This window comes from Prionailurus bengalensis, chromosome B1 (assembly GCF_016509475.1).
Source record: "Prionailurus bengalensis isolate Pbe53 chromosome B1, Fcat_Pben_1.1_paternal_pri, whole genome shotgun sequence".
NCBI classification, from domain to species: Eukaryota; Metazoa; Chordata; class Mammalia; order Carnivora; family Felidae; genus Prionailurus; species Prionailurus bengalensis.
In genome coordinates, this window is record NC_057344.1 from 48,700,984 (window position 1) to 48,728,819 (window position 27,836).

The 27,836-nt window shown below is 47.9% G+C and overlaps 1 protein-coding gene across 2 annotated transcripts; it reads right to left on the minus strand.

Annotated features, from left to right (window-relative positions):
• On the minus strand, positions 1 to 27,811 carry TRIM35 (tripartite motif containing 35). Of its 2 annotated transcripts, XM_043564630.1 has the most exons (6): positions 27,275 to 27,811; positions 13,824 to 13,919; positions 8,843 to 9,073; positions 5,163 to 5,185; positions 4,224 to 4,342; positions 1 to 2,822 (listed from the first exon to the last, which is right to left on the minus strand). In XM_043564630.1, the coding sequence occupies exons 1-6, from the start codon at positions 27,707 to 27,709 to the stop codon at positions 2,245 to 2,247; spliced, it is 1,482 nt and encodes a 493-aa protein (XP_043420565.1). In that variant the 5' UTR covers positions 27,710 to 27,811; the 3' UTR covers positions 1 to 2,244. The 2 variants fall into 2 exon arrangements, with proteins under 2 accessions (XP_043420565.1, XP_043420573.1); XM_043564638.1 differs by lacking the exon at positions 8,843 to 9,073 and having other exon boundaries at positions 27,275 to 27,804.
• Positions 27,812 to 27,836: the final 25 nt, after the last annotated feature.

The following is a 27,836-nucleotide window of genomic DNA, read 5'->3' on the forward strand; positions in this document are numbered from 1 at the left end:
TGGGTTTTAGCTCAAATATCATTTTTATTTTTTAAAAAAGAGGCCTAGGCTATCCAAATTGTACTCTTTAAAAAACCCCTTCCACTATCTACGTTGGAAATAAAAAAACATTTTTAAAAGTTTATTATAACTTAAAATAATTTCAGGTCAAGATTTTTGCAGAGATTCTATTTGATGGGCTAGATAAACACCAAGAGAATGCACACTGGTCTCAAGTGCTGGTCACCAAAGTGCCTTGAGCGTCAGTGAGCCCAAGTGCCTTCCCACCTGCACATGCCAGTCAGCCAACATTCCAACCCAGCCCCCTTCACCCAGTGGCATTTCCTACCGCGTCCCTCCCTGTGGCCCCTACTGATTGTACACATCCCGTTGACAACGCTTCAGTTTTGAGTCGTCATTTCTGTTTTAAAAGCCCATTTATGTGAGGTGGGGACACAGGGGGAAGAAAGAACTCGAGTCCTCGGTCGGGAATGTGCCCCCTGATTAGACCACCACCCCCACGGGACAGTATTTCCTCCTACCACTCCGTTTCCTGGGACAGGGCAAGCGGACAATCAACATTTATCTGCAGGCATGAGCAAGGAGGAAGATGGAGGTGCAAGTTTGTAGGCATAACAGGAATTGAAAGGGGGCAGAAGCAATCAGGATGACAACACGAAAGGCGACAGGGTGTAAGACAAGCAGTTGAGGCCAGGGAGGGCAGCAAAGGCCAAGCGAGGCCATCTCCCGCCCTTCTCACCCCAGACCTGAATGAAAGGGGTCCCTCATTACTTTATGAGGACGAATCAGAGCTGTTTCTTCCACAGCAATCACAGGACATAATTTCCCAGTCCTCCTATCTCATCCCCAGATGAGGAAACTGAAGCCCAGAGAAGGAACAGGTCTAAACTGTGCTTTTTAAAATTGTGGGGTTTTTTCCACTTGCATTGTAGAAGTCACTTTTTAAGGCTAAAATGTAAAAAAAAAAAAAAGTGTTTTTAAGTGAAATAGTCCAAGAAGTGCAAATAGATAAATCAGAGCTAATCTGATGGGCAGCCTTGCCTATTCCCCAAGGGGACCACAGGGGATCCTGGGGAGCAGTTTTAAAATACTGGTATAAAGTGATAGACAAGTTGAGCCCAGGTCCTGCCCAAAGCCACAGCAGCAGCCCTGTATGAACTATATTTTCTTATTTTCTGTATTCTTGAGGCTCTGGCATCTGGGGCCTCACAGGCCAGGGGAACCTGTTCCTCCCAGGAGAAAGCAATCAACTCCCCGGTGAGCACGCCTTTCATATGCAAACCAACCCATCCTGAGCTATACCCTCAACCACTTCCTTTACCTGGCTCTCACACTGGGGGCCAAGGTTCCCCTCTGGATCATCCCTGACAAATGGGGACAGCCCCTATGTCCCAGAGCCTGCCAAAATGATTCCAACTGGAAGATCTCAAACCCGTCTACCCAGAGCCCTGCCCCACCTGTTCCTATCGCTGAAACCACAATAAAGTCTCCAACCTGTGCTTCCTCAACTCCCCCTGCCTCCTCACAGACCCTGATGCTTCCCCTGACGCTGCCCTGTGTGGCTACTCCCAAAGGTGCAGTGGGGCCCTCCTCTTGGGAGCTGTAAATAACAATCTCTTTTCAACTGCGGCCCTCTCCAGGTCCACTGGCCTTGCCATACCTGGATAATAAAACCTACGTTTTAAAACAGGCCCATTCTAGGGGCACCTGGGTGGCTCAGTCGGTTAAGCGTTTGACTTCAGCTCAGGTCATGATCTTGCGGGTTCAGTGCCTGGGTTTGGGCCCGCCCCGCGTCAGGCTCTGTGCGGACAGCTCAGAGCCTGGAGCTTGCTTCGGGGTCTGTGTCTCTCTCTCTCTCTCTGCCCCTCCCCCGCTCATGCTCTGTCTCAAAAATAAACATTAAAAAAAATTTTTTTTAAAAACAGGCCCATTCTAGAAGCAAATGTCATCCCCAGAAATCCTGGCATTAGGGTTTAGAAAATTCACATCCTGAAGGTGCCATGGCTCTGGGGAGTGAGGGGTCTCCTGGATGACTTTTAACCGTGGGCAGAGAAGGGACCAGAAATGAAGGAGAAGGTCTGGGGCCTGGAGCCATAGGAATAGGACAAGACAGGTCAGCAGGAAGATGCTGGCAGAGGCAGTCGGTTCAGAGGTACTGAGGTGAACGTGGACTGAGGAAGGGCAGAAAGAGAGCAGGACCACGGACCCGGTCCCAGGCAGCATCCATCCGGCTCCGGGCCAACCTCAGCCATCCAGCTCCTCCTTGACAGTGATCCGCAGGGGGCAGATGCGCAGAGGCTCGGCAGGCCCGTCCCCCCGCATGCCACCCAGGTAGAAGTAGGGCCGCACCTCCCCGAAGCGGGCGTGGAAGGTGTAGAGGTGGCAGTGGCTCTCCGCGTCGTAGAAAGACAGCTCGCCCTCCTCACACTCCAGCTCTACGCGCAGGCGGCGGGGGATGGCCGGGACCAGGGCTGACGTGGCCGGGTCCGAGGTCACGCAGTGGTCTCCCTCCACGCCCTGCGTGCGGCACACGTACCAGAAGCCCGAGCGGGTGTCGTGGTAGCAGCTGTGCGAGTGGCCTTCGGCGCCGGCGTCCTGCTGCAGCCGCATCACACCCACCCGCCAGCTGGGCAGCCCCCCCAGGTCCACCTCCCAGGTGTGGGAGCCCTGCGAGAAGACACGGGAGCCCAGCAGGCACGGCGCTGAGGAGAAGCGCTCCGGGTTCTCCACCTGCACGCGGTAGCCGTGGTTGGTGACGCTGGTGAGGTCATTGGACACCGAGAGCCAGCCAGCCGCGGTATTGGGATCGAAGCTGAAAGGCACTGAGAGCAGAGGGGGACAGCGGGGGCGAATCAGCAAACCTTAGGTGCTGCCTGCCTGCCACACCAGCCGATGCCTCCATCCCCCCAAAGTGACCCGCTGTGTCCCAACTGGCCCCAGGGCGTGGAGGGAGCTGTCCAGGGGTGAGGGGCAGGGTTATGGGCTGAACTGTGCCCCACCAAAAAAGATGGGGATGTCTTAACCGCCAGTATTTCAGAAGGCATCCTTATTTGGGAGTGGGGTCATGGCAGATGTGACTGAGATGACATCAGACAGGAGCCGAGTGGGACCTTAACCCAACATGACTGTTGTTCTTGCCAAAGAAGGTAGAAGGGACAGAGACACACGAGGGGACAAGGCCAGGTGATGACAAGGGCTGGGATCCAAGGGCTACAGCTGCCGGCCAAGGATTGCTGGCCAACACCGGAAGCCAGAGAGAGGCAAGGAAGGCCCTCCCTATAGGTTTCAGAGGGAGTACGGCCCTGCCGACACCAGCACTCTGGACCTCTGGCCCCTGGAAGTGCGAGAGCAAGTAAATCTGTCATTTTACGGCACCCAGTGTGCAGTCCTTTGTTAGAGCAGCCACAGGAAACCAACAGGAGCAGGGGCCCCGGGAGCTCACAAAACTCCATGATGATTTGGAGAGGCACGTAACATCCCTCTGGGTGGGTCACTGACATTTCTCCCTACAAAATCACGTCTTAGCTTGGGTTGCTACACAAAAATACCCTGGGCTGCGTGGCTTCAACAAGAGAAATGTCCCTCTCATGGTTCTGGAGACTGAAGTCTGAGGCTGGGCTGTAGTGTGGTTCAGTTTGGGTGAGGCCCTCCCTCCTCGTGGCTCACAGACGGCTGCCTCTTGCTGTGTCCTCACACTGGGCAGAGGAGAGGAAGCCGGCCCTCTGGTGCCTCTCCTTGTAAGGGCACTAACCCCATCCTGGGGCTCTATGCTCATGACCTCATGTAACCCAAATCACCTCCCAAAGGCCGCACCTCAAATGCTATCACATTGGAGGTTGGGCTTCAACCTACGAATGTAAGGGGACACAAACAGTCCGTAGCGCCCAACAAACACAGTGACTCGCGTGGCCTGGTGTCACCTTGGAAAGGCGATCCTGAAAGGAGGAGACCTTCCATAACCTACACAGTCCAGTTCCGAACAGAGAGGGCAGCCAGCTCCTCTTTCTGCAGAGGTGGCCGAGTGTCAGGACCCAAAGACAGGGGCTCTGCCAGAGGGTTTTGAGTGGTGGGGCTGGGGGTGGAGAGGGCACCAGGCACCTGTCTGAAAGAGGCTGGAGAAGGTCCGACAGGATGGGAAGCTAAAAGAGAGGAGTGCAGCTGGCTCTGTGCCTCACGTAAAGTACCCCCCTCCTTCCTGTAACCCTGCCCGCACCCCCACTCACCAGATTCAACGGACGTGACCATCTTCCTCCAGACGCGGTACTGCAGGGAATCCAGGTACTTGCAGACGTCGATGAGCATCCCGGGCTGGACGGGCTCTGGCTCCATGGTACAGAAGAGGCTGGGAAGGGAGGGAAGGCCTGGTGGGCAGGGCTGGGGCCGTGCATCCTGGGCCTAACTGGGTCAGCCGGCCACGGGTGACAGGACTCATTCCCTGGCCATCCTACCCATGACAAACCTGGGCTGGGCTCTGATGGGAAAGGAGCCAGTAGCCAATTAGGCTGCTCCTAGCTCTCTGCAGGATTCAGTATTCGGGCTCAACCTGCCCCAGCTGGGATAAATATATATAGGACATTCTCAGACACAGTTCCCCTTCTTGAGGGCACAAAGCATACTTACATATCTGCTCATGGGATGTCTGAGTCAGAAGGGACCGTAAGGGTCCCCTAGTCCCAATGTCTGAACGTATCATTGGCCTTCGCTTTGAACACCTTCGGTGCCGGGAAACTCACTACTCTCCAAAGCATTCTCTTTCACCTTCGTACAGCGGTGACTGGGATACAGTTCATCGCTGTGAGCCCAACAGACATCAACACAAACCAGTGTGTCCCTGAGGCGCTCAGAGGGAGGGGCTAACCAAGAAATACGCTTAAACGTTGGGATGGCCCCCTGAGAAATACAAGCCATGTGCAAGATGACACATTCTCTCCCCACACAACGGACGGAGATTTTCCACACTCAGAAAAACAACACTTCACCAGCATAAATCGGAAGTGGAATGGCTTAAAGGAGGGCTCTGTCCACCTGGCCAGTCCCCACCACTCCCTCTGGGTCATACCCAGCTGGCTTCATTACCTGCCTGGCCCTGGAGCCACTGGCGCTGGCACCCCTGGTATTTCTGCCTGCTCTTCCCCTCCCCTCCATCAGCTTTGGCAACTTACCGGCGTTTTCGGCTTTTGTGTTTCTAAAAGAAAAAACAAACAAACGAGCAAACAAACAAAAAACAGAGCCATAAGCACAGGAAAAAAAAAAAAAAAGTAAGTTTCTCATCTCAAAAGTAGCCCTACATCCCATGTTCATGGACCAGAAGACTTCACATTGTTAAGATGGCAATGCTCCCCCACCTGATTTACAGATTCAATACAGTTCCTATCGAAATTCTAGCTGGCTTCTTTATAGACACTGACAAGCTGATCCTAAAATTCGTATGGAAATTCAAGGGAACCAGAATAGCCAAAACAATCTTGGGCAAAAACAAAGTTGGTGGCTCACACATCCCGACTCCAACGCTTACTAAAAGCAAGAGTAGTGAAAACAACGTGGTACTAACATAAGGACAGACATACAGATCTAATGGACACTGAAAGTCGAGAAGTAAACCCTCACATTTACTGTCAGTTGGTTTTCTACAAGGGTGCCAAGGCCATTCATTGGGGAAAGAATGGTCTTCGGTAAATGGTCTTCAGTGGGACAACCGGACGTCCACATGCAACAGATTGAAGACGGATTCCCACCCTGCACCACACCCAATATTTTCTGAATTAACTCAAAACTTAAATGTGGAGCTAAGCCTATAAAACTCAGGACCCTGGATTAGACTATAGTTTCTTAGATATGACTCCAAAAGGATAAACAGCAAAGAAAACACAGACCAACCGGACTCCATCAAAAGGAAAAGCTTCTGTACTTCAAAGGAAGTTACCAAGAAAGTGAACAAATGACCCACAAAATGGGAGAAAATATTTACAAATCACATACCTGCGAAGTGTGCATAATGCCTAAAAACTGTTACAATTCAACAACAAAAGACAAGCAACCCACTTTAAAAAATGGACCAAGCATCTGAATGTGCAGTTCCCCCAAAGATATACAAATGACCAACAAGTATGTGAAAAGATGTTCAATATCATTAGTCACTGAAGAAATGCAAATTAAAACCACAGTGAGATACCATTTTGCACCCATGGCAATGGCTATTTTAAAAAACAGTCAGGAGGTGCCTAGGTGGTTCAGTCGGTTGAGTGTCCACCTTTGATTTTGGTTCAGGTCGTGATCCCAGGGTCACGGGATTGAGCCCCACACAGGGCTCTGTGCTCAGCACGGAGCCTGCTTAGGGTTCTCTTTCTCTTTCTCCCTCTCTCTCCCTTTGCCCCTCTCTCTCCCCTGCTCACGCTCTCTCTCTAAAATAAAAATTTAAAAATAATAAGACATTTTCAAAGAAAGTTAGCACTGGCAAGCATGTGGAGAAGTTAGCCCTCATACACTGCTGATGGGACTATAAAATCAGTGCAGTTGCTTAGAAAGCAGCCTGGCAAACGGTTAAACTTACAAGTTACCGTATGATTCAGTAAATCTATTCCTAGGCACATACTCAAGAGAAATAAAAACATATGTCTACACAAAAACTTGCACATGAATGTTTATAGCAGTATGATTCATAATCGCTAAAAAGTGGAAGCAACCCAAATGTCCACCAATTGATGAATGGGTAAATAAAATGTAGCACATCCACACAATGGAGTATTATTCAGTCCTGTACTGATACATGCTGCAACAGATATAGTTTCAAAAACGTGTCGAGTGAAAGAAGCTGGTCACAAAAGGCTACATGCTTTGTGATTCCATTTATAGGAATCATTTATGGAAAATGTCCAGACTAGGCAAATCGTTAGAGATAGAAAGTAGATTAGCATTTGCTGAGGGCTGATGGTGGGGCGAGACGGGGAGCATAGGAGGGTGACAGCTAAAGAGTACGGGGTTTCTGTTGGGGGGGTAAAACTAATTCTATGACTGATTATGGTGATGGCTGTATAACTCTGTGACTACAGTAAAAACCACTGAACTACACATTTTAAATGAGTGAATTATACAATATGTGAATTTTATCTCAATAAAACTGTTACATTAAAAAAGAAAAAATCAGGGCACCTGGCTGACTCAGTCAGTTAGGCATCTGACTCCTGATTTCGGCTCAGGTCACGATCTCACAGTTTTGTGGGTTCAAGCCCCGTTTTGGGGTCCATGCCGACAGCACGGAACCTGCTTGGGATTCTCTCTCTCCCTCTCTCTCTCTGGTCCTTTCTCACTTGCACTCTGTCTCTCTCAAAATAAATACATAAGCTTAAAAAAAAAGGTCATGAAAGCACACTGGTCACTGGGCAAGACGACACTCCCAATTTCCTAAACAGAAACAGTAAGGAATCTAGCTTTTAGAATCCACCAAATGATTTTATTATCAGGGGCATTTTGGAGACAGCAGACATCAGGATTCAAAGCTTTGTATGACGCAGAGTACCCCAACAGTCCCTGGCGGGGATGTGACACCCACCCAGCTTGAATGGAAGATGTCCCTGTCCCTTCTCAATCCACTCTACAAAGAGTCCCCTTTCCAGAGGGTTCGGCTGTTCTCTAAGTGGAGGAGATACCTCACCATCCTAATCGATTTCCAAACTAGCTTTCCATTATAGAAACATCTCTATAAAGACCTAGTGACTCATGGGGGGCAGGAGGCAGGGGATGAAAGCAATAAAAAGAAAAAAAATCAACTAAATAGATATTTTTTAAAGAGAGAAAGAGGTCACCCTTCTACTTAAAAAAATTTTTTTTTTTTTAATGTGTATTCTTTTTGCAAGAGAGACAGAGCGTGAGTGGGGGAGGAGCAGAGAGAGAGGGAGACACAGAATTCAAAGCGGGCTCCAGGCTCCGAGCTGTCAGCACAGAGCCTGACACGGAGCTCGAACTCAACAACTGTGAGATCATGACCTGAGCTGAAGTCTGACACCCAACTGCCTGAGCCAACGCTGGTGCCCCAAAGTCACCCTTTTCTTAAGAAAACAATAGAGAATATCAAAATGTCATATTTACATTAAAAAGTTAAAATAATTGTATAACTCTAGAATATTCCATTTTGTCTTCTTTGTAAAATCCTATAACCCCTGTCTGATCACGAGAAAAACATCAGACAAGCCCAGGTGGGAGAACAGGCCATCTGGCCAGAACTCCTCAGGACTGCCAAGGTCATGAAAAACAGAAAAGAAGAAGCTGTCACAGACCAGGGGAGACTGGGAGACGGGACAACTAAATGCACTGTGGGCCCCTGGATGGGACCCTGGAGCAGAAAGAGGATAGTAATGCAAAAAGTGGTGACTCCAAAGAAGTCTGGACATTAGTTAATTACAACACACCCAGGTCAGCTTCCCGCGGACAAATGTGCCACAAGATGATGTAAGGTGTCGACAATGGGAGAAACGAGGAGAGGCGTACGGGGGCACTCAGGGCTATCCCTGCCACTTTTCCATACATCTAAAATTAATCCAAAATAAAAAGTTTATTTAACAAGTACTCCATTTGGAGCAGAGAGAAGAAAGGAAAAGAGAGCAAGAGTGAGTACAAGAGAGGAAGGGCAAGGGAGAAGGAAAGGAGACAGAGGCAGAGAGAAGTGAACTCTGATGAAAACCCTCTTGGCCTCCTGATGGGCAGAGAACTTCCTCCGAAGGCTCCGAGGGCCCAGCACCCCAAGACTATGGGAAGACGGGGTGGGCCGGGGCTGGGGGCCTCTGGCTCCCCACCGGCTCCTGAACACCTGGTCCCTGTCACTGAAGCCAGGCGGCAAGCCCCTCACCATGAGAAAGGAAACGTCATCCTCCTTCATTTCCACCTGCAGCCGCTCAATCTCATGGGCCAGAGCCTCTGTGTCCTCTGCCAGCCGCTTCATCTTCCCTTCAGCCAGACGCTGCTTCTCCCTCGCCTCCTCGGCCATGGCATCCAGGATGGCTTGCTCCTCCACTCTCAGGAACTCGCGAAGCTTGTCGAACTCCTGCCGGATTCGCCCTTCCAGCCAGGCAGCCTCCACCTGCGGCAGAGAGCAGGACGGAGCCACAGAGGGTCAGCCTCGGATGGAAGCCCTTGGCCAGCACCTGGCCGCGTGACTCGGAGGTTTCTAGCAAAGGAGCTCTGTTTTCAAAGGAAACCATGAGCAGACCCCCCGACAGGTAAAATGCAGGTGCAGTTTTATCAGCACAGAGTTGTAAGTTTAAAGCACACAGCATGAGATTGTCTTGATAAATTGAAATCTCATATTGAATCACTGCTTCTAGATGACGCCTATAGTCTGGATCCTCCTCAACACACACTAATCTGTATCTTGGTTAGGTGCGCAACAGCAAGGGAAATACTGAATCGCAGAAATGAACTGTTGTTGTAAGAACCATTTTTTATTTTTTGAATGTATTTTTAAAATTTTTTGCATGTTAATTTATTTTTGAGAGAGAGAGTGCATAAACACGGGAGGGGCAGAGAGAAAGGGAGACACAGAATCTGAAGCAGGCTCCAGGCTCTGAGCTGTCAGCACAGAGCCTGATGTGGGGCTCGAACTCACCAACCATGAGATCATGACCTGAGCTGAAGTTGCACACTCAACCGACTGAGCCACCCAAGTGCCTTGCAAATGACAACGATGTTTAAAACTTACTTGCTGGGAATGCAAGCTGGTGCAGGCACTCTGGAAAACAGTATGGAGGTTCCCCAAAAAACTAAAAATAGAACTACCCTACGACCCAGCAATTGCACTACCAGGCATTTATCCACAGGATACAAGTGTGCTGTTTCGAAGGGACGCATGCACCCCCATGTTTATAGCAGCACTATTGACAATAGCCAAAGTATAGAAAGAGCCCAAATGTCCATCGATGGATGAATGAAGAAAATGTGGTAGATATATACAATGAAGTATTACTTGGCAAAAAGAATGAAATCTTGCCATTTGCAACTACATGGATGGAACTGGAGAGTATTATGCTAAGTGAAATTAGTCAGAGAAAGACAAAAATCATATGACTTCACTCATATGAGGACTTTTAAGAGACTAAAACAGACGAACATAAGGGAAGGGAAACAAAAATCATATAAAAACAGGGAGAGGACAAAACAGAAGAGACTCATAAATATGGAGAACAAACTGAGGGTTTCGGGAGGGGCTGTGGGAGGGGGGATGGGCTAAATGCGTAAGGGGCACTAAGGAATCTACTCCTGACATCATTGTTGCACTATATGCTAATTTGGATGTAGATTTTAAAAAATAAAAAATAAAACAAGTTAAAAAAAATAAATAAAACTTATTTGCCTTCCAATCTTAAGACTTCAAATCTGTCTGATCCAGAGGCTTCCCAACAGAGTAGGAAGTATTTACTTTAAAACCAAATCATTGGGGCGCCTGGGTGGCTCAGTCGGTTAAGCATCCGACTTTGGCTCAGGTCATGATCTCGCGGTTCGTGAGTTCGAGCCCCGCGTCGGGCTCTGTGCTGACAGCTCAGAGCCTGGAGCCTGTTTCAGATTCTGTGTCTCCCTCTCTCTCTCTCTGACCCTCCCCCGTTCATGCTCTGTCTCTCTCTGTCTCAAAAATAAATAAACGTTAAAAAAAAAATTAAAAAAACCCCACCAAATCATTAACGATACACATACTCCTAATCGTAACTACAAAAAGCTTTTTAAAAGTTAAAACAAACCCATAAATGCACTCAAAGAAAAAGCAGAGAAATATTTCTCACCTTGGAATGAAAAAGACCTTTTGTACAGCAGTAAAACACTGAGAAGCCTCAAAGGAGATCATTGAATGGATATAAAAATAAGAAGTTGTTTTTTTTTTTTTTTTAAAGTAGGCTTCATGCCCAGCACAGAGCCCAACATGGGGCCTAAAGTCATTACCCTGACACCAAGACCTGAGCTGAGATCAAGAGTCAGATGCTTAACCACTGAGCCACCCAAGCGCCCTAAACATGACAAGTTCTAAATGGCAAGAGACTACTAATAAAGTGAAGCACGAAAATACAATTCTAAGATGACCACTGGAAAAACAACTCGAAATGTGTGCGGTAGCAATGGCAGGTCACTATCTCGAGATTGAAAAGTTCAGTACATGATGAATAATATGCTCATGGCTCTGACAATATGTGACAAAATATTCACCGAAAAAGTGAAAATGACCCAGAAAAGGTAAAAGTGGTTCACTGAAGGGGCGCCTGGGTGGCGCAGTCGGTTAAGCGTCCGACTTCAGCCAGGTCACGATCTCGCGGTCCGTGAGTTCGAGCCCCGCGTCGGGCTCTGGGCTGATGGCTCGGAGCCTGGAGCCTGTTTCCGATTCTGTGTCTCCCTCTCTCTCTGCCCCTCCCCTGTTCATGCTCTGTCTCTCTCTGTCCCAAAAATAAAAAACGTTGAAAAAAAAAAATTAAAAAAAAAAAAAAGTGGTTCACTGAAAAAGAAATGACAAGCGAGGAAAAATATTTGCAACGGATAACAGACTGTTATTCTTAATATACAGAGCACTCCTATGAATCCACTAGAGAAAAGGGCAAATATTCCAAGGAAAAAAAAAAAAAGCACGTGAACTGGTGTTCACAGAAGAAACACAAATGGCTTTATACTCGTGAGCCGGTGTACAAACTGACTGTCAAAGGCATGCAAATGGGAGGGTACTGCTGAAATACCAGGCCCAAAAGATGGGTTGTGCATGGTGGGAGAGACAGTGAAACGCCGGAGGATTTCTGACCCACAGAAAGATAAAAAAGCAGGCAGGAAAACCCCGCCAGTGCAAAGTCAAGTCTAGCTACCCTGCCGGCTGGCAATCCGGAGCCTTGAAGGGGTAAACATCAAAGCCTTCACTTCCCTCATCAGCCTGCACAGACTGGACTCAGGGGGAAAGCATGAATCACATAGGAGTCCTGCAATCTGACACCTGGCCACGCGAGAGTTGCACAGCGCCTGGGACGGGCAGACAGGTGCTAGCACCCGGACCTACGGACATGCCCCGGGCACCTCCACTGCAATCCCGATGAGGCCAGCCACGTGAATGGATGGGGCTGGCCACAAAGGAGCTCAAGCCACAGAGGCAGAGCTCCAGGATTCCACAGCGACCATGGGAAAAGCAACTCACTACGAGTGTTCTGACCACAGGGTGGGAGGTTCCAGTCACTTCCTGTCTGGATCGGAAGCTCAACGTGTGTTCTGGCTCTGACGGTATGACAAAATGATTCACTGCAACAGTGAAAACACCTCTCAAATCCAGCTGGATGGTCTATAAGACGCGAGAGTTGTTGGAAGGACTTTTCTGTTGGGCACTTCACATGCATCCTCTCAAGTGAACGTTTAAAAACATTCTAGTAAGAGGAAGCCGCTCTCTTTCCGTAGATGAGGGAATTATTTTGCAGGGGGTGAGGGATGTGCCTGGAGGACAAGGCTTGGGTTTGGGAGTAGGTCGGCTTTGCCGTTACTGCCCTGGCCACCCACCTTTCACGATCCTTTCTTCTACCTTATTCCATCAGCTCTGCGGCTCGGGGAAACTCCTTGGCCAGATGTTAAGGAGGCTCTTTCTCAAGCCTAGTCTCCTCCCGTGGGCACATGGGCATGGGAGGGGAGTGCCAGGCAGCCCAAGCCAGGTAGGTCTCAGCTGAGCTGTACTTAGTAGAAGTACTCACCCAGGGGGTGACAGAACAAAGCCAGGACAACCCATCAGAAACCCGGCTGCCAATCTGCACAGGACTCAGAGGAAGAGAGGGTGCCCAGCCATAGACAATGACAGTGGGGACAGAGGGGAGACCATTCACTCATTCAATTTACAACCCCTTATTGAGCACCTACTGTGTGCCAAGAATCCTCTCAGATACTACGGCGCTTGCTTTCGTTACATTCTAATGGGAGTAAATAAAAAAAAAAAAAATAGGAAGTTAATTGCAGGTAACGTAGTGTTCCAAAGAACACAAAATGGGGACATATGAGAGCAACTAAAGGAGAAGGCTGCTTGGGTAGGGTGATCAGGGAACGATTCTCCGAAGGGACGTCTGAGCTGAGATACTAATGACAAAGTGCCCCTTATGGGAGATCCGGGAGGAGACAGCTCACGTGAGGGTCAGAAGGCAGGCCAATGTAGCTGGAGCCAAGCATGGGAGGAGACGAAACCGAGGAGCAGGGAAGGGTGGGATGAAGGCCGTGAAGGCCACGGTGAGGAGTCTGGACTGTGTGATCTCAACAGTTTTAAGCAGAGGAGTGACGCAATCAACGTATTTTTCTAAAACATCAGTCCACTCCATGGAGACGGACTGCAGAAGAAGGGCAGAAGGCTGGGGCCCTGGTACGCGGCCAGGTGAGAAACAACGGAGACATGGCCAGGACGCTGGAAACAGAACGGCAGGTGGACATTATGTATTTTGCAGTTAGAGACAGGACTGCTATGGAGTGGATCCGGGGAGTAAGAGGGAAAGAGGAGGAGCTAAAGAGTCCTAGGTCACTGTTGGCTTGAGCAGCTGGGTTGGATGGTCAAGTGCAGCACGTGTTGAAGTTAGACTGAAAGCACAGTGCAGATGGCACAGGCAGTTTTTCAAGCCACTTCCGTGGCTGCTGGCGTGGCCTGTGCCCAGCGATTTAGAGAGGCCATGGCGGTGCAGCCACAATCAGCAACCTAGGACATGACCGTGCTAGACCCTCAGAGTTAGGGAAGGATGATTTTGTGTCCATACCCACAGCCAGGGTGGGCCCACCCTCACCTCTCCCCTCCCCCCACTCCCCCCATATCCCAGGTGTCCCTAATCTCCTCACTCAGTCAGTGCACTCACCTGATTATGCTTGGCGATGGCCTCATAGGAGCGCCGCACAGCCCAGAAGGCCTTGGCTTTCTCCCTCAGCGCATGCTCCATGTTCCTGCACTTGGCCTGTGCGAGACACAAGGAGGAGGCACATTAGGGCTGGAGGCCAGGCAGGGGGGGACACACCCCATTTACAACTGGAGTCCAACGTCAGTGTGGGGACAACTCAACCGTTTACTCAACCCAGTCTGTCCACATGCTGCAGGGCACAGCCCAAAGGGAAGTCCTATAGCCCTGACCTCCAATCCGGCATTTTTAGCATAAAGTGCTCTCAGATCCCTTCTAACCGGCCCCTTCGTTTCATACCTGGTACAGGTGGGAAGACAGGGCCTGTTCCTCGCAAGTTGGCCACAGTACAGCGTAGAAGGGCATCCCGCTCAGGCCTAAAGCTGGTCCAGGCAAGCCAAGAACCCCTGAGCTGCGTGCCAGTTCTATAGACCATGTGCTCACAGGCTCCCTTTCCCACTTTCTAAACCGGACTGGCCTGTAGTTAGAAATGAACAGATCTGATGGCAGGTTGGTCCAGTTATTCCTACAGGGCCCGATCTAAACACAGATCTCCCCACATCCCTACCTTGTGGCAATATTCTACTGGTACAGGAGTCATGGGAAACACTTTCATCACTGCTTTCAGCAAATACTTTGGTTTTAGTAGTTTTGTTTTTTTAAACTTAACCATTCTTGCTCTGATCTCCTTGGACTTCACTACCAGTTTTAGGTTGGATTCCTACCTTTTGTATTCAAGGCCTATCCATTTCTTTCCATCGTTAACCTTTTCACTTATCATTCTGAGAAAGCTTACCAGGTTTTTTTCTTTGGAAAAATAGTAACAATTCTAATGGCATTAATTATAAATGGCCAGCATTTACTATTTGCCAGGGAAAGTGCTAATTACTTTATAGATTATGTTACTTAATCATAACATTATCTCTGTTAGGTGAATAATATTATTAGCCTCATTTTAGAAATTAAAAAACAAAAAGCACACAAAAGGGAAGTGACTAGCCCAAGAGCACACAGCTAGTATGGCTGAATAGTATGGCAGAATAAGGATGTGAATCTAGACAGTGGTGATAGCCAGCTTCTAAGATGGCCCCTGGTGATCCCTCCTTCCTGTGAGATACGGCAATTTGTTGCTTTAAGCTTCCAGTTTTGGGGGTGATTTGCTATGCAGCAATAGAAGATACAGATTTGTCCTCAAAAGCCTCATCCCCACCTGGACCTGATTCAGATGATGAGATTCAGGAGCTGATACTATAACAAGATGTTTGGGGATCTTGGGAGTGGGTGAGTATATTATGAATGTGGCAGGGGTGGGGTGACATGAATCATTGGGGGGCAGAGGGCAGATTGAAGGAGGCAGCCTCTAAAGTGGTCCCAGCAGGGGTGCCTGCGTGGCTCAGTCGGTTAAGCGGCCAATTTCGGCTCAGGTCATGATCTCACTTCTCGTGGGTTCAAGGCCTGCATCAGGCTCTGTGTTGACAGCTCAGAGCCTGGAGCCTGCTTCCGATTCTGTGTCTCTCTCTGTGCCTCCCCACTTGCACTGTGTGTCTCTCTCTCAAAAATAAACACTTCGAATGAATGAATGAATGAATGAATGAATGAAATGGTCCCAGTAATCCCCACTTTTGGCATTCATGCCATGGTGGAATCTCCTCCCTGTGGGCTGGACCTAGCAACTTGCTTCTGATCAGCAGAATGTTGCAAAAGCAAAGGGAGATCACTTCCAAGATAGGGGACCAACAGCCTGTGCATACCCCTTCTCACCCTACATTGCTTGCTCACTTTGGATGGAAGCCAGCTGCCATGTTGTGATCTAGTCTACGGGGTGGCCCACGGGGCTAGGAACTGAGGATGGCGTCCACCCAACAGCCCGACAGGACCGGAATCCTGCCAGCAACCACACGAGCAGGCAAATAAGCAAGCTTGAATGGTGACCTTGGCCTACTCGAGCCTTCAGATGAGACTGCAGCATCATGAGAGACTGAGGGCAGACACCCCCAGCTAAGTCATGCCCAGATTACAGACCCAAAGAAACTGTGAGATAACATTTTCTGTTTTAAACCACTCTTTTTGGAGGTAATTTGTTATGCAGCAATAACTGGGCAGTCTCTTACTCCATAGCCCATTCTTCTAACTGCCGTAGTCCAAAAGTGATATCTCGTTTCATTTTCTGCAGATTTTGTTTTCTTTTCTATTCATTTTGGTCATTTTTATGATCTCCTTGAGAATATATAACAGATTTTTAAAAATTATTTTCTGTAGAATAACATCTCTAAGGTGAGCCTCCCAGTAGCAAAATAAAATCAGTATGAACCTCCCACAAGACCAGTGAAATATCACCCTAATGTTTTATTTTGTGGGACAAGAGGTCTTGTCACAAAGTCACGTAATAGTTCTGTGACGTGCCAAATACACGTGGATGACAGGCGTGAAGGAACTGCCCACACGTTACCCAGGGGTGTGCTGGTCCCAAAACAACACAGCCCAGCCCTCTGCCTTCGATTACGGGCTAAAAAAGATGGCAGGGGGCTGGGTGCAAAAGTCCCTTGTCCTTTCCCAAACTCTTCAACCACTATGAGAGTTCTGCTGTAATGCAGCAAAGAACAACCCCAAAATGACCCTTCTCTGAGGTGTGAGTTGATGAGATCCACCAATGGTTCTATTTGTAACAAGAGTTACTACTGACATGTACTGTGCATCATGCATCAGATTAAGCACTTTATAAATATCATGCTACTTAATTCTTACATTCCTGTGAGGCAGGCACTACACTCCACTTACACAAAGGAGAAAGTAAGGCCCAGAGGAGTTGAGTAAGTTGTCAAAATTATTGAGTAAGTTGTTAAAATTTATGTGAAACTCAAGAATGGTCAGCACTAATAGAAGGTGGCACAAATCAGAAGGTGGTTGCCTCCGACTGGGAAGAAGAGGGCTCTCCAGGGTGACAGAAATGTTCTAGTTTGTTCGGGGTGGCAAGTATAGGGTGTGGATAATTGTCAGAACTCCTCAGATTCAACATTCAAGATCTATGCATCTTGTTGTATATAAAGTCTACCTCGAAAATTTAAAAACCTATAAAATGAAAACATTTCTTGTCACTTACCGAGAGCTTTCCTCCCACAATGAAAGGAAATCCCGGCAATTTCTCCCAGGTTTAAAGAGTTGTTTTTTACCTTTCCATCTCTGTTGTTGACAACTTGTTTGCTTTGGCATAAAACATATGTGTGCCTTAAATACACATACATGTGGTTAAGTACAGAAGGTTATAAAGTGAACACCTCTGTAACCACACCCAGGATGTGTCCCTTCTGAATCGTAACCCCTTCTTGCTGCCAGAGGAAACAAGGGTCCTTATTTGTATGTATTTCCCTGCTTCTCTTCATAGTTCTATGCACCCATGTATGCATCCTTAATCTAAACAATATACTTTAGTTTTTCCCGGTTCTGAACTTTGTATTAATGGACCCATTCTGTGTGCATTCTTGTGTGTCTTGTTTTCTTAACCTTAATGTAAGGTTTACAGGACTCGAATCCGTTACTGTATGTAAGTTTACTCATTCATTGTTGCACTGTATTCCAGTGTATGAATACACATTTACCCATTCCGTGTTCATGGACAGTTGGGTCATTGACACTCTCCAAGTAATACAAATAGCACATATCTTCCTGCATACATCATATATACACGTACACTTGTCTCTGTGCAAAATACTCCTGGAGGTAGAAACACTGGTGTGTGTATTTTCAGCTTTAGAAGATAACGCCAAACCGTTTTCCAAAGCAGTTGTACTAGCTAATACCACACAAGCGATGTTAATGAAGTGTTCATTAACCATTGGACGTTTATTTTTTAACATCTGTTCACGTCTTTCAACCATTTTTTAACGGAGTTGCCTGCCATTTTCCGACTGGTTTGTAGGGATTTATTGTAAATGTGTAACGTCTTTCATGGGTTAGATGTGTAATAGGTATCTTCTATTGTATCGCTTGCATTTCTTAACTTCAATATGGTCAAATGTATCGGTCTTACCCTTTAGAATTAGTTTTAAAAATACTCCCATACTCTAGGGTCACAAAGTTAATTTGCTATATTATTATCATTTTTTAAGCTTTATGGCTTTCCTTTCTCATTTGGGTCCAATGTGGATACCTAGAGTTTATCCTGTGAATGGTATGACCTGAGAGCTCGCTTCCTCAGAACCATTATTTAAGAGTACTAGCATGCCCCACTGATACACAGGCCACCTCTACCATACATGAAACGCAGCTATGTTTCCAGTTCTCTAGTCTGTTTCCCTGGTCCACCTGTCTGTCCTCTGCCAATATCACACAGCCTTAATTTCTACAGCTGTAAAATAAATATATTTTATAATATTTCTATATCTAATACAGATATCTAATAAATATCTAATATCTAATAAATATCTCCTAAGAATGTTTTTGCAATCGTTGTCCCTTAAAGTTTTCATACGAATGTTAGAATTAGCTTGTCAAATTCCACAAAATAATCACATTGGGATTTTGATTAGGATAGTACTGACTCTACACTCAGTTTGGAGATAACTGGCATCTGTAAATAGTGAGTCTTCTCATCTATGAATATGGTATATCCTCCATTTAGTCTTTGATGTCTCTCAATGAAATTGTTCCCCACTTCTCCACCCCCCCCCCCCGACCCGGCCAGAGATCTGCATCTTTGTTACCTTTGTTGTTATAAACTCAATTTTCTATACCACTGTATTTTTTATTTGATATTTGCTACTGATATACAGAAATATTTTAATCTTTTTGCAACTGGCATTCTGTCTAAACTTATTTATATTCATAATTTATTCATAGCATCTTTTTATTTCCTGTGCAACAGAAATTTCTATACAGATACATGTAATCATGTCATCTACAGATCATGCTAGTGTAGTTTCCCTCTTTCCTAACCTTATACCTTTTATTTATGATTCCTGACTTATTTTATTAGCTACAATTTTCAATACAAAATTGAATAGAACTAGCCATAATGAGAAAACTTTCAGTGTTTCACCATTAAATATGGTATTAGCTCTAAGCTTTTCAGGAGTTATACTTCATCAGATTAATGAGGTTCCTTCCGTTCCTAGTTTGCTAATTTTTTTTAAGTACTAAAGCATACCAAACTTTATCAAATGTATTTTTTTCCATCCATTGTCATAATCCTATTTAAGTGGCACAAAACTAGGTTGTTTTCTTCTCTGACAACTTCTGTCATTTAACTGGAATATTTAACATAACCCAACATGTCATCTAACCTACCACCTATTTCTCCCACTTGTTCAGTATTTCCTTTTCTTCCTATTTGGGGATTTACTGTGCATGTTTTATTCCACTTTTTCCCTTTCCGTGCACTTTGTGGTTCGTCTAGGAAATACTGCATGTAAACAGTGTGAATTCAAATGAATCTAAACAATACACTTTTCACATTTGTTTTAGATATTCGGATTTTAACACCACACAACATACGTGTATCCAACTGGACTGACCATTCAGGGACCTGCATTATAGCCCAAGCAGTGTGTTGAATGAGCAGAAGCTGCTGGCTTCCTAGTGGGGGCTCTGGTGTGAAGCCTGGTTGGGACTCATACGGGTCATCACTGCCCTGGATGGAGCTAAATGGCCTGGGACACATGTGGAGCATCGACCAGGCCCCAAGCCCAAAGGAGCAAATGAGCTCTGATTTTAGTTTCAAATTACAACACTCAAGGTTAGTTATAAACATGCAGAACAGGAAGCTTTTATTCACACTAAAAGGTTCAGAATGTGATTATAAGGTCTACGTCGTTGATTTTAAAAATTACAATTTGATTCTTTAAGCAGCAAGTTTCAATAATATATTTAATAATTAACCCTAAGGATTTTACAAAGTTATTTTGCCCAAATTATCCATTAACACAGGTGCTATGTGGTATAACAGAAAATGGGAAGGGTGCAGGTAAGAGAAAGAATAAATACTATTTCCCAAGATGGTCACTGCGCCCCTCAAGTACTTATCAAAGTGCTAGGGTCATGTCTGCAGCCAGGGATGTCTGCCCTAAGCCAGATTTTCTGTCCTCCGAGGCCCTATGCATGCTGCTGCTTCTGACCGATTCCTGTCTGTACCGTCCAAGAATCCCAACGTGGCGCTGAAAACTCAGCTCAGGTTCCCCTCACTTCCTCAGGGAGCCGCCTTGATCTCCCCAGCAGAGTTCAGGTACATCCCGTGGGCTCTCACAGCTCTCAGGTACAACCTTATGGTCCCATTTACTACCCTGGATAATCACCTCACTTTCCTGGAAAGGCTGCAGGCTTCCAGGAAAGGCCAGGTCCTCTCGCCCCACACATGGTGCTCAACAAACCTTTGCAGAAGGAATGGACGCTTGCCCTGCAAGGGTAGAAACTGTCTTGTCCCTGCATATCCCCAGGTCTCAGCACAAAGCGGATGTGCATACCTACCTACCTGCCCAGTCAATGAGTGCATCCAACGTCCATGGTCTTTCCACTACTCCACACTGGCTCCTGGACTGAAAGTTAGGAGACCTGATTTATAAATAGTGTCTTTGTCACTAACCACTGGCGAGAACTTTGGCAAAGCCCTCTCTCTCACTGGCCGTCAGGCTCCATACCTTAGAGGGGTGCCTGGGTGGCTCAGTCGGTTAAGCATCCAACTCTTTTTTTTTTTTTTCAACGTTTATTTATTTTTGGGACAGAGAGAGACAGAGCATGAACGGGGGAGGGGCAGAGAGAGAGGGAGACACAGAATCGGAAACAGGCTCCAGGCTCCGGGCCATCAGCCCAGAGCCCGACGCGGGGCTCGAACTCACGGACCGTGAGATCGTGACCTGGCTGAAGTCGGACGCTTAACCGACTGCGCCACCCAGGCGCCCCGCATCCAACTCTTAATTTCGGCTCAGGTCATGATCCTGTGGCCATGAGACTGAGCCCCATGTTGGGCTCAGTGCTGGGTGTGGAGCCTGCTTAGGATTCTCTCTCTCCCTTTCTCTCTGCCCCTCCCCTCTCTCTCTCTCAAAAAAAAATTTTTTTAATTAAGAAATAAGGCATGTCTCTGAAATTTCACTGTAAAAATGAAGAACAGTTCTTGGTCCATGTTTACCCAGCCCATTACCAGTATCCTGGCATCTGCCTCTGGTTCCTGTTACTTTCCCTATTTCAAATGTTTGTTTCCAGGCAGACTGACACAGCAGCTAAGAGCTCTGGCACCCTGCCACCCAAGTTCAGATCCCAGCTGCCCCATTAGGAGCATTCATTTTCTTCTCTCTGCCCCATGGTTTTCTCATGTGGGTAAGAGGAATGAGACTGCCTAGCTCACAGGATTGCTGTGAGGTTCCCACTAGTCAATCCATGTAAAGTACTTAAAAGAGCACACCAGGCATGTGTTAACTCTCACTACTAAGTGCCACTTAGCACCAGGTGACTTAACTCTCCTTCCGGGTTATTTCCCAGGCCTCTTAAACGCATAGGATAAATGCATCCAAGACAACTCGATCTCGTCCAGATCCTTTTCCTATCCAACTCCAACCCAGTCTCCCATTTTTCCTTTCCCCTCGGTGTGCTTATGAAGCAGGTGTCCACCATGGTGCCTTGTGCTGGGGTCCAAATAACTCAGGAGCCTCAATAAGCAGTGTTCAGTAAGACCCCATCCCTGCCCTTGGGCACATGCCTCACCAAGCAGGCAATCAATGTCCTCCATGCAATTTGGATCTGGTAGGGCCGAGCCCATAATGGGGGGGTCCAGAAGGGGGTGTGTAGTTAGGAAAAGGGGGAAAATTATGAGGGGGAGATTTAAGGAAAACATGGAATATTCCAGGCTAAGATTTAGCCAGACTAATTGTAAGAAGGTAATCCCAGAAGGGGAACAGACTGGGGCTGGTGCAGAAGAAGCTGGAGGGCAGAGAATGGCTCTCAAGTCAGTCCCATGTGACGCCTAAGAAAGTGATCTGGACAAGGCAGTTCGAGGCCTGGGACTTGGTGGGGGTTCTGCAAGGCAGAGTAAACACTGGACTGGGACTCAGGAAATCTGAGTTCTAATCCTGCGTGTACCCTTTTCACTCCCTGCGACTGTCACAAATTGCTGTATCTCTCCAAGTTTCTGTTTTCTCACTAGTAAAATGGAATCATCTCCTCACAGTGCCCTCTGGCTCCGAGTCTCTATATTTGGGGATCTGCAAGTTTTCCAGGAAGAGTTTTCAATTAGTGTTTTCATTCAATGACCTACACACACAAACAAACCAAAACCAAAACACCTACCTAAGGTAAACCTTTTCTGAGTCACCTTATGAACACTGCCGACACACGCTTTCAGTTCCTACAACTTCAGGGCCAGTCTGTATTTGCTAACAATGTCCAAGCGATACGACTTTCATTGTCTCGGCCTAATAGGGAAAGAACAGAAATACACCTAACAGGTAAAGGATAGGCTAGATCTAATGAAGGCCAATTACATCACAGCCAAGTTTTGGTTCTTCGAAGAGGGAAACTGAGGCTGGCAAATCAAGTCATCACATAGAAGAGGGTAAAGGGGTATCATGAGTATTGCCAGACAAGCCTCAGAGCCACCGAAGGAGAAGCACTTGAGTTTCAGCAAAATAAAGCCTTGTAATGAATATCTGAACTAGAAGTGAATTGATTTTTGTTTTGTTTGTGCTTAATTTGTAAGTTTTGTGTGTCTGTTTTACTGCCTATGTGTGGAATAGGAGGAATTTACACTAGTTTAGTGTTTGTATGTAAGGAATATATTTTATTTCACAGTGTTAGAACAGTTTCTCCTCAAAGAAGAACGGGTACGTTGTTGAGGTTTGAGAAACACGTGCCAGTGGATGTCCCTTCAAGCCCCAACATGTACTTTTAGTGATCTGGTTGAAACACTTATGTCATGTGTGGGGCACCTGGGTGGCCCCATCGGTTAAGCGCCCGCTTCAGCTCAGGTCATGAACTCGCAGTTTGTGAGTTTGAGCCTGGCGTCGGGCTCTGTGCTGACAGCTCGGAGCCTGGAGCCTGCTTGAGATCTTCTGTCTCTCTCTCTGCCCCTCCCCGGCTCGTGCGCACTCCCTCTCTCTCTCTCTCAAATAAATAAATAAATAAACATTAGAAAAAAATCAAACACTTATGCCATGTTTGGGTATCTCAGCACTTTCTTCCTTCATGCCCCACGTATGTAGGTAGGACAAAATCTCAGATCTTTAACATGCCCTTCATGCCCCTTGTGATCTGTCCTGGACTGGATGCCCTCATTCCCCGTCCAGACGTCTCTGGGTTACTCTGCATCCCTGCCCCCTGCCCCACCACCGCTGCTTGCTGCCCCTCACTTAGCTAACTCCTCCTGAGCCTTCAGGTCTCTTGAAATCACTTCCCCAGAGACTCCTTTCCATGCCCCAGCAGACAAAAGCAGGCTGCCTTGTCACAGTGGGTCACATCCTGAACTGTCCTTCACAGGAATGTCACGCTGAAACTACAACGAGGGTGATTTTATATATATATATATATATATATATACTTTTTTAAGTTTATGTATTTATTTTTGAGAAAGAGAGAGCGAGCAGGGGAGGGGCAGGGAGAGAGGGAGACAAAGAATCCTAAGCAGGCTCCGTGCGACTTGAATTCACGGACCATGAGATCATGACCTGAGCTGAAATCAAGGGTCGGACGCTCAACCGACTGAGCCACCCAGATGCCCCTAATTAGTGTGATTGTTATTCAGTTATGTCTGACTCCAAGAAGCCAAGGGCTAGGACTCCTCTGTCCTCTCCTGGACATACTGTGCCTGGCACACAGTAGGCACCCACTGATGGCAGTTCTTACCCACTCAAGCCTCTTAAAACTCCTACATAATCGGCTGCCCTCACAGCTCCCAGAACAGAGAACCGGCAGGGAAAGTCTTCCCCAGGGACCAGAGAAGTGTCTCACAAAGTCCATGACCAGAGAAGGGGCTGAACAAGGCCCCAGGTGAACTGTATATAGTACTTGCCCTGTGACTTCAGACAAGTTACTTCACCTGAGACTCAGTGTCGCTGTCTGTAAAATGGGGAGAACAGTACCTACGTGTAGCAAGTTGAATAAAGATGCCCACATCCTAAAACTTAGAATTGTGAATATATTATTTATATGACAAAAAAGACTTTGCAGGTAGGATGAAATTATGGATTTTAAGATGGACGATTATCCTGGATGGTCCAGGTGGGCCCAAGTCATCGAAGGGTCCTTTTAAAAGGAAGTTAGGGGAGTCAGTCAGAGAAGGCAATGAGACAACAGTAGCAGACGTTGGAATGATGGAGAAAGGGGCCTCTAAAAGCTGGACAGGGCAAGGAAATAAATTCTGTCCTGGCCTCCAAAAGGCACGTAGTGCTGCCGACACCTGGATTTCAGGACTTCTGACCTCCAGAACCATAAGAAAATACTTCTGTGCTGTGCTAAACTGCCGTGTTTGTGGCAATTTATTACAACAGCAATAGCAGACCAATATGCAACCTCATAGGGTTTTTGTGAGGATTAAATTGGTTGACATGTAAACACTCAAGAGCACCAGGCACATAGTAAGCGCTCAAAAAGCATCGGCTGGGGGCGCCTGGGTGGCTCAGTCGGTTAAGCATCCGACTTCAGCTCAGGTCACGATCTTACCATTTGTGAATTTGAGCCCTGCATCAGGCTCTGCGCTGACAGCGCAGAGCATGGAGCCTGCTTTGGATTCTGTGTCTCCCTCTCTCTGCCCCTGCCCCACTTGTGCTCTGTCTCTCAAAGATAAACCAAAAAAATTTATAAAAAAATAGTGTCAGCTGGTTCGATTATTATTTTTACCGAATTCCTCAGATGATTGCCCAAGTGATCTTTCTAAACACACAGCTCACCACAAAGTCCCTATTTAGAAGCTTTCAGGGCTGCCCACCGCACACAACAGAAGCCCCTCAGCCTGCTCTCCCCTCTCCAGCCTTCCCACGCTGCTCCCCGCCCAGTCACCCAGCACTATTTATTGTCTGACTTCCCCTACTACAGCGTGAGTTCCACAGGGCGAGGGCTCAGTCTTACCTCTGTGGCTTCAGCACCCCTAACAGGTCCCTAACACCACACAACAGGTCCTTGGGACACGGGTGCCTAACGCACGACTGAGTCCCACCCTGCGAAGGGCTGAGCACACATGGCTTGCATTCTCCTCACATCTTTCGGGACCGGACTCCCTCTGTCCTCATAGGTCACCCTAGGTGCCCATCAGTCTGACAGCATCATCCCTCTGCTTAAAACCCTCCTACTGCTCCCTAAAGTCTCTAAGATAAAGGCCAAGCCTCAAGGCCTCAAGGCCTCTTCTGCACTCCATTCTCACTCTAACCACTCTGAAATCCTCTTACTGCCTAAAGAGTTAGGCCTCCCAGCTTCTGGACCCCTATGTATGCTGCTGCCTCTGCCTGAAATACCCTCCCTCACCCCCCTTCACCTGGCTAACACCTCCTCATCCCTCAGGTCTCTGCTTCAAGCTCCCTGAAGGTATGACATGTTGTTTATCTCATGTCTTGCAGTATCCCTGGGACCTAGCAGTACAAGGCATCTGCTGAATGAACAGGAAGTTGTCATTAGACCGTATGTGCTTCCTGGCACCTGACTCACTAACTGTGAATCCCGGCTTAGCCCAGACCTGGGGGCTCTGCCTTAGTGCTCTTGGCCTCAACCCCTGCCCATCTTCCTGCTCTGTACCTGTGCCAGTCCCATGGTGATGAGCCATGACTTGATCCATGGTGCCCCGCCCCACCTCAACCCCAGCCCCCAGAATGCCCAGTATTTACTTTAGCTGTACCAAATCAGGACCTGGCACTTGTGCCAGAGAGTATGGGAAAAAGCATTGTTGTGGACCACCGTTAAATACGGCAACAGGCGTTACAGGGTTATCCCTCTGGCAAGTTACTGTGGTATTCAAACATGCGTTCTGTTAACATTCCCCTTTACTTGAACTCTGCCAAAATGTGCAATGGAACTGTAACCAACTTTCAATATTTCTTAAGAAAGGCATTAGGGGTGCCCTGATGGCTCAGTCTGTTAAGCATCAGATTTTTGATTTGGGCTCAGGTTATGATCTCACAGTGTGAGTTCAAACCCCGCATTGGGCCCTGCGCTGACAGTGTGGAGCCTGCTTGGGATTCTCTCTCTCTCTCTCTCTCTCTCTCTCTCTCTCTCTCTCTGCCCCTCCCTCCTTCATGCACACATGCTCTCTCTCAAAATAAATAAGCTTTAAAAAAAAAAAAAAAGGAAAAGAAAAAAAGGCATTGAAAAGAAAACAGGGTCTGGAGACCAGCGCACCTCCTTTTCAATACATTCAGCTTCCTACCAGCTTAACCAGTGGGTCTGACCCATGTGTTAATAGCTCAGGAAATAGTGTTTCACACCCTGTGCAATTTTTATTTTTAAAAAAAAATTTTTTTTAATGTTTATTTATTTTTGAGACAGAGACAGAGCATGAACGGGGGAGGGTCAGAGAGAGAGGGAGACACAGAATCTGAAACAGGCTCCAGGCTCTAAGCAGTCAGCACAGAGCCGGACGCGGGGCTCGAACTCAGGGACCACGAGATCGTGACCTGAGCTGAAGTCGGACGCTTAACCGACTGAGCCACCCAGGTGCCCCACCCTGTGCAATTTTTAAATCAATCAGTAAAAATAAAATAACAGCCAATGCCAGAGTACAATAGACGTTTTCACAGAACTTCTGTTTCAATTGGCACATACATATGAGTGCTCTGGATCACAATGGAAAAACCATGGGCTAAAGGTTAAAAATTGTGAAAACTCCTGAGATGGCTAATCCTTACTTTCTGATCATTTCCCCTTCCGATACCAAAGTATTCTCCATGTTACTTTTGCCCTGTACATTCCTCACTTTATTTACAGCCACTGGAACTCTAGGCATTGGGGCGCAGAGTGTGATCCAGAATAAACCAGTTGGCCAGGGCCAAAAGCCTCTCCACTCCTCCACGATACATAGGGCCAGCTCCGGGAAGTATGTGACCCACTTTGGAAGACCTTATCCCTGGATCCCCAGGTCCTGGGCTCCCGCACCTCTAACCTGACTGCCCTAAGCTCCAAGATCCTTGGGCTTTACCCACTCCTGTGCTTCTCAAATGGGCCTGAGCCACACCCTGCTGGGGTAACTGGTGCAAGGGCTCGGCCCTTCAGAAGTGGGTGGGGCCGTCCTGAGAACAACGTGTAACCCCAGTTCCCACACTTCCTGTTTACTTTCCCTCTTCTCCCTTCGCAGGCCTCCTGGCCCGACCCCCCTGTAGGTTAGCGGAGTCCGAGGGGGCGAGGTCTGGGCACACAGCTCTGAAGGGAGCCGCGGGGTCAGGGGTGCCGAGGTCCGGTCGGGACACGGCCGCCACGTGCGCTCTCGGCCACCTCCGGCACACTGCCGCTCTTACCCGAAAGTCGTGGGCAGTGTCTTTCACTGGCTGCACGCGGTGCCCTTGGTGCCGGGAGTCGGCCTGGCACGAGCAGCACAGCAGCTCCTTGTCGTCGAGGCAGAAGAGGCTGAACTGGCCGCGGTGCAGGCGGCAGAGGCGCGGGGATCGGTGGCCCGCCCAGCGCGCGCCCTCAGACTCCTCGCGCAGCAGTTTCTCTACCAGGTTGTTGAGGGTGTGGTTAGTGCGCAGGTCGGCGAGGGCCGCGCGGTCCTTGCACACCGGGCAGGTGGGCGTCACCTGCACCTCCCAGCAGCGGGTCACGCACCCGCGGCAGAAGTTGTGGCCGCAGCGCAGAGTCACGGCATCGCGGAAGGGATCGTAGCAGACGGCACAGAGCAGCTCCTCCTTGAAGGAGCGGGAAGGCCCGGGGGACACGGCGGGGCCCAGCTCCATAGATGTGGCCACCGGTTCCCAAGCCGGTAACTTTGACTCCCACCCCTCCCACCCACCTCGAGGATTCGGGACCCGCGCGGGGCGGCTCCCGACCCCTTCCGTCCGGCGCGCTGAGCGACAGAGGCGC